At 32.1% G+C, this 7,903-nt stretch overlaps 1 protein-coding gene across 2 annotated transcripts in view; it reads left to right on the top strand.

Annotated features, from left to right (window-relative positions):
* The first annotated feature begins 883 nt into the window (after positions 1–883).
* LOC149423553 (uncharacterized) overlaps positions 884–7,903 on the top strand; it is a 101,999-nt gene continuing 94,979 nt past the window's right edge. For both annotated transcript variants that reach the window (XM_089632012.1, XM_089632011.1), the window contains exon 1: positions 884–1,404. In XM_089632012.1, coding sequence (XP_089488138.1) covers positions 1,402–1,404 — 3 coding nt within the window. In that variant the 5' untranslated portion in view covers positions 884–1,401. The remainder of the gene's footprint in view (positions 1,405–7,903) is intronic.

Raw genomic sequence — 7,903 nt, 5'->3', positions numbered from 1 at the left:
TTTTTAAAGAGTGTTAATGGAAAGATTTGTGTGAATATTCAATTATGTCATTTATGTATCATGAATTTGACCCCTCATAAATAATATATTTTTTCATATGTATATAGGAATTGAGGCTAAAGGTTAATAATATTAATAACATGATTCTTAAGTCTGCATTTCTTTAAAATTTTCATTTTACAGAATGTTTACTCTGCGAACAGTCATCCAAATTTAAAAAATTAAATTCCTAATCGGTGATTGATGAAGAATAAGAATTTCATACTATTTTCAAATTGTTCTTGAAACTTCTCGAAGCCCGAGTTTTGGCACCAAATTGAGTTCACAGCTTTGGTTCTGGAAATGCTCACGTCGTATATATCATGAGCTTTGGAGTCTTTAGTTTTAAAAAGCCAAAAATGATTCATAATTTTCATTCCATTTTGAAAATTTTCAATTAGAGAAGATATCGAAAAGAGAGAGAGAGAGAGAAGTAATACCGAGAAAAAAGTAGTCTAAAACAGAGTGGTAAACCCGGCGTAATATACCTACTGTATCCTTTACATTTTGATACAATTTTCAATTTGGTTTGGTTTCAACAAATGTCAATTCACAATTTTTTTTTGAGACACCGTAATATCGATTATAATCGATCCTCTTGCCATCGAGTGTTTTGTAAGTCGGTCAATATGGCAAGGCCACAATATATTTATGATTGCAATATTTAAAAAAAAATAGTTGTTATGATAACCACCCCACAGCATTATTTTTTTTTTTCATTGTTTGCCCAATAAGTATATTTTCAATTACGTGATATTTCACTGATCCCGAGTCACGTGCGTCTAGTAGTGGGAGGTTGATACCGTCCAGTCACCGCCTCCCTGCAGTACCCGCGTGATGGGTAGGTACTTTCACGCCAGTTTTGCAGTTTGATGGAACACAGAGCCAACAACCAAGCGAGTTGGGCAAGAGTCAAAGACAACGACGAGAGAGTGGCGGGAAGATTATTTGTCCGTGGCGCTCTAATGGCGGCAGTGGTTCCGTAGAATGTCAGTTCTTCGGAGGACATAATGCACCCGACATTATCGCGCCGGTTCCGTTTTACTTTTAGGTTATTTTATATCAAGCTCTCTCGGACTGCGGTCGCGGTCAAGTCTTCGCCATATTAAATAATATTAAAAAATTAGAACATTTAACCAGTGTGTGTCCCCTTTAATAAAATTGTTTTTGGTATTATGGTATTAACTATTGTTGTTTCTCGCGCGCGCGCGTTTTTCGAACTTTTGAAATAAAGAACATTCAAATTGTCTGTACTTGCTCTGTTTTGTTTAATTCAAACATTTACAAGTTTAGAAACATAAACGTAATATTGTGAACATAATTTTATTTCGTGTGAAGGCATTGGATAGGAAATATACAAAAATGGTGAGTCGTTTATATTCTAATTAATAAAAAACAGATAATATTGAAATTAAATTCTGAATAAAATTTGCTTATCGGAATTTCATATATAATGCAGCAGTAGATAAAATAAGATTATATTTTTAAAAGTAAGTAGGTGTTATCGAAAAATGTAAATGAACGAAAATATTGCAAAAATATTATTTTGTAAATTGCTTGGTATGGCGAATATTTGTTATTATTTTTTTTTAATTTATGCCAAAATCAAATAATTTTAAGTAAATGGAAAACAGTTTATGACTACGCAAATGGTCCTTACCACTGGAATTATTTAAATTTGATGTTGCGTACCTAAGTTGTAAAACTAAGGACGGGTTGTTACACAGAATTTGAAAAATTCATCAAATTTTAAAGTTGTTTTTCAAGTTCTGTGAAGGTTCTATTAAAGTTCTGTTATTATATCATTATTGGCCAGTTGTTTCATATAACTTGAATAGAACTTTCACAGCACTTATAAATCAACATTGAAATTAGGCGAATTGTTAAATTTCTGTGAAACAACCTGTCCTAAGTATAAGATGAGTTGGTCGTATGTGGAGCAGAAAATCTCGTGATGCATACTTGACATATATTTGATTAATTTAATTATTCATTGAACTCCGTGTTAAGCAATTTTTTACATCAAATTCATCCGTAAATAAATTTATTGATTTTTCTAGTTTAAGATATTTAACTATTTATTTACAATAAATTGATAATAGGGTGATTTATATACTGTACACGCAATATACAGGGTTTCCGGGGGTAAAATGTCTAACTTCGGGAGGTAATTCTATACGGTGCGTGGTAGAAGTAAAAGAGGTAAATAACTGTTTTTTCGAAATTTCAAAGAATATTTATTTTCCATGCAAACAACTACCTAAAAACTAACTTAAAATAAAAGAAGTTCTTTACCTTTTTTCGTGTACTATCATGTAGAATCATCTCCCGAAGTTAGCGCACTTTACCCCCGAACTCTCTATAAATATGCGCGGAACTGTGTCGTCGAACTCGTCACTCGTCAAATTTGATTAGAATTTATAATTATTAATACATAAAATTAAAACAATACTTATATAGATAGGTACTCGTACGTGCCTTTATGTTGCAGGTATTATGGTACGTATTGTGTGTTCTTATGAAAACAATATGGAATTTAATTATAAATCAGTAAACATCAATCAACAGTGTCCAATCTGTCCTCAGATGATTTTGTCATCATTTTGAAGTCTACTGTTCTTGTGAAAGGTCGTAAATTCAGCCGATATAACGCATTGTCTAAACTCTAAGTACCTTCTCCAGGTAGAGAATTCTTCCTGAATAATATATCACTCATTGATATTGGCAATGGATATTAATAACTTGATAATTTATTTTAACTACGTAAAATAAATATTTGTGCTTAAAAAAAGCATTTATTTGGTTAAAATAAAAATTTAAAATGAAGCATTTGTTCCATTTTGTTTATTAATGACTGCGTTATATAGCTACAATAAATTTATTTTCATGGATAATTATAATACTATTTTATTGATAGGTTAAAAAAATTGTGATATTTTAAATATATCGAGATTTTTATCTGGTGCGATGTCTGTCAAATTGTTTTAAAAACTATTATTTTAGGTACGTATATAAAAGTTACATTTTTAAGTTAAAATATAAAATGAAAAAATTAAAGTTCAATATTAAAATTATTAAACTTAGTTAATAGGTCCCACACATGATCCGAATTGCAGAACCCAACGTTTTGAACCGCCAACCGAAATGAAATAATTCGGTCGGCAGTTTTGCCTACACACGATCCGATTTGCAGAAACCCGACATATTGGGTTCTGCAAGTCGGATCGTGTAGAGTGTCTATTAGACTCTCGACAGTAATTTTCCGTCACCAGTCAACATAAACAATTCTTAAATCGAAATTGATTACAGGAAATCGCAATTATTAATGTAATATTACATTTCCTTCTTGACAAAGTGCAATAGGCTTACAATCATTAAATGTTATTTTTTAATTAAAAATAATTTAACAGGTAGGTTTTGTAAAATATGTTGATTCAAAGTAAATTAAAATCACATTCATATGTTTATATCAATTATTTTTCAAGGCCATTATGATTCGTAAACTGCATTTACCGTATTATATTAGATTAACTGCACCCAGTACCTACCAATCTTATACAGTGCATCTTATTGCATCCGATTTAATTAATCCAGTTTATTGCCCTTGATACAAAAACATCCTTTCTATTCCTATCGATAAACATAATGTTAGTCAGGATTACTGTTAATCGCATAATAAAACAGCTACGATAGAATAAAAATTGACAAAGTAATTCAAGTAAATAGCTAATAAAGTAATCAATGATGTGACTGTATTTTAAAATAATTATAATTTCTTAAACCATTAGTAACTGTTTATTATTTTTCACCTGTTTATTACTGACACAATATTTTTTTATTGAACAATTTAAATTATATGGAGCAAACAATAACACGTTAGGTCTTATTTTTAACACAAGTGTAATTTAGCCTGTAACATGTAACATAGCTCTTTGGATGTTAATAAACTGTTTTTATCTTACTTTTGTCAGAAGTTAACTTGTCTATAATTCTCCTCTCTGGAACCCACACTACAATATTCAGGTACAAGCTATTGAAAGAATACAAAATAAATTCTCACCTTTTTTAAATTGTAAAATGGGTATTACAGCAATTTCGTTGAACTACAACACTCTTTTACATCGAATGAATATGCTTAAATTGTCGTACAGAAAGATTTCCACTGACTTGGTATTTCTATATAAAAATCTATATGAAGCAAATGTTAGTCCACAAATGCTTGCATTATTAGCTTTCGGATTCCACTACGTAATACTAGAAGTCGAGATTTATTTCAGGGCAGAAATTCTGGGACTAACTACAGTAATATATGTATTCCTCATTTCCCAGAATCCTATAATTAGATATAATTAGACCGATTCAGTGGACATCTTGAATGTATCACTAAAAAAGTGCGAAATATCGTTACAAGAGCTGTTCATTTATATTAATTAAATTTAAAAAATAAATTTATGTGCAAATTTCATGATGCTATGGCTAGAGAATTTTGGCTGCTTTTCATGCCAAAAAAATAAAATTGGATACGTAATGAATGCACAAAGGAAGGACGCTACAAAAATCAGCAAACTTTTGACTAAGTCTAAATTCCAGCATCGTAGTACAGTGTACACTGTAGAAAGCTATTAGCCCGTCAATCTCAAAAGCTACAGATTATAAACGTATTTTTTTGTTCTATTTATACATACTCCAAATAAATAAAATAAACATACGAGTATATCTCTTAATAGTATAAAATAATGTCGCTATCCGCGTCTGTCTGTTTGTGCGCTTAGTTCTTCTAAGATACGCAACGGATTTTGATAGGGTTTTCACTATCATTTAGAGAATTTCTTGCGGTAGGTTTACATAAATTTGATACATGCATATTACATTTATATAAAGTAGATGTTTTATGATCAAGTCATAAAAATATATTTTCGGGCAGTACTTTGCTAACGCTGACTAAACCTTATGAGATACATCAAAATAATGTAGAACGGAATTGTATATCTTAAAAAGGCCTACAGAAAAGTCCTATATGGTATATGTCTAACTACTAAGGATAACCCCCAGTAACGCCGGGTGCACATCAGTTAGTTTTAAAAATATATTTTTTTGCTTGTACATTCTTACTTTTTTTTTAACTGATAATAATACTATTAGTGGGATCGTAAAAACCTCCACAGTTTCCGGAATAAACCTATTATTATTATTATTTTGAAGTGAAATACCTACTATCCTTAATGCGTTTAATGAATGGAGTTTCTATTTAAATTAAAAATTGAGAAAAGAAATTTGGCAGCACAATCTAGAAACCGAAATAAATTTCGTTGTCTTTATAACAAACGAAAAGAAGGTATCAGTCCATTAAAACACGACTTTCACTGGAATATATTTGTATTATGTTATATTGTTATTTATAGTGTTTACGATGTTTTATTAGTCTGTGATATATTCTGATTTCCGAATAAACCATGCCCGTACCACGATGCAATCATTTATTTTATTCGATTCTCTTTATGTGAACGGTCGGAAGATTTCGTATAATTAATCTATCTCACTGACAATGGTTGTTGATTTCATTTTATCCAATTTTAATGTTCGATAAAATCAATGTTTTTCTGAATCATCATTAACATAAAAATAAATTTGAAGATTTGTAGATGTAGTTACTAATGTGTTTTAACTTCATAATGATATTATTGCGATTGAGCTATCAAACTTTATAACAACTTGTTCAAATAATGTCCAATCCACATAATAGATTTTTTTTCAATTTATTAGAGTGAAGAACCGATTGAAGCTTATGAACTCCATTGTAATTAATATTAATGAAGAAGATAATATCAACAACGATCCCAGTTGCGACCGTTACCGTTTCATTTTTTGTTTATTACTTTATTTCATTAGGAGTTGTAACTAATATTATATTCTTTAATGATAAAATATTACAATGAGATTTATATGCTTCATTACTAATTAAGTTAATTGTAATAAATTTAATATTTTTTCTAGACTTCAAAAGAAGAAGAGAAAATTCAAAAGTAGTCAAACATAAATAAAAGTTTATCCAAGACACTATCTGGGTTTATCCAATACACTTTCTGGGTTTATCCAAGACACTATCTGGGTTTATCCAAGACACTATCTGGGTTTATCCAAGACACTATCTGGGTTTATCCGAGACACTATCAGGGTTTATCCAAGACACTATCTGGGTTTATCCAATACACTATCTGGGTTTATCCAAGACACTATCTGGGTTTATCCAAGACACTATCTGGGTTTATCCAAGACACTATCTGGGTTTATCCGAGACACTGTCTGGGTTTATCCAAGACACTATCTGGGTTTATCCAAGACACTATCTGGGTTTATCCAAGACACTATCTGGGTTTATCCAAGACACTATCTGGGTTTATCCAAGACACTATCTGGGTTTATCCAAGACATTATCTGGGTTTATCCAAGACACTATCTGGGTTTACTCAAGACACTATCTGGGTTTTTTCAAGACACTATCTGGGTTTATTCAAGACACTATCTGGGTTTATTCAAGACACTATCTGGGTTTATCCAAGACATTATCTGGGTTACATAAATTCGGGTTGAACTTTGAAATCAAATAAAAAAAGAAGGCAGCTATAAAAAATATGTGAAATAATTGATGATAATTTTAGTAATTTTTTAACACTAACCCCTACACAGAAGGACTTGAGGGAAATAATTTCCCTCAGGGCCTATCTCATCTTTGGGGATGCTGTGTGGAGGGTCTTTTTAAGGGAAGTAAGAATAGGAAGTTCTGGGAATGAAAAGGGTTTGACGGGTGGGTAAGAATCAAGGGATCACTGTATCCAGGAGTGACTATCCCTCCGACAGGCGCATCCTGAGCACACCTTACCCTAAGAACCCGGGCACCACTGCTAAATCACCAAACATTGCCAACCACTTGGGCTGACCAATGGCAGAGGTGTTGGTAATCCATTAAATGGTTACCGGGGCGGCGGTACCCAAACTCGCCTCCCAAATTAAAAGTTATTCTCAAAGCGATCGATAAAATTACCTAATATAATTGTAATTAGGTCAATTGGTAAAGGCACCTGTCTCTGTAATGCTATCCGCGAGCCAAACTGCCGAACTGAACCTCAGCTTATGGGAAAGAAACCGCAAATGGTCCGAAACGCCGCTTGCAGTTGTTTTGTTCCTTTCCCGTAATTCGTGGCACGGTTCGCGTTTCGGTTCGCAAATGTATACGTACTCTTAGACTAGAGGTCTGGATTCCTGTCACAGCTGTGACCACCCTTTTTATGCACGGAGAAAAATGTAAATTGGTGATGTATTAAAATCCTGTTAAAAATGTTATAGCAGGTCGCTAGACAAGCATTTCCTAATAAACTATTAGTACTATTATAATATATCGGAACACGTGTTCATGCAGGTGCGTTTATCCTGTTATTATATAATGCCGAAATTGACTGTATGCCAAACCTGTTTTAACTTAATTGACTGTATGCCAAACCTGTTTTTGACTTAATTGACTGTATGCCAAACCTGTTTTTGACTTAATTGACTGTATGCGAAACCTGTTTTTGACTTAATTGACTGTATGCCAAAACTGTTTTTGACTTAATTGACTGTATGCCAAACCTGTTTTTGACTTAATTAACTGTATGCCAAATGTAAAAGATCAGAGACAACTGTGATAATGAGGTTCATAAAATAAAACTAGATTCTCTGTACGGCACTATTGTTAAAACACTGAGAAATCCCGCTAGACAAGCATTTGAAAATTAAAGGATCCCAAAAAACTACAACATTGTTTCTGGGTGGAATGATCAAGTGTTTACTTTGAATCGTCATTCAAGGCGTGCATTCCTTTGTTGGG

The sequence above is a fragment of the Hesperophylax consimilis genome, chromosome 5, assembly GCF_061612785.1.
Source record: "Hesperophylax consimilis isolate HC1 chromosome 5, BYU_Hcon_1.0, whole genome shotgun sequence".
Taxonomy (NCBI): Eukaryota; Metazoa; Arthropoda; class Insecta; order Trichoptera; family Limnephilidae; genus Hesperophylax; species Hesperophylax consimilis.
The sequence above is the reverse complement of the archived record's forward strand: the minus strand, read 5'-3'. Positions and strand labels throughout refer to the sequence as shown.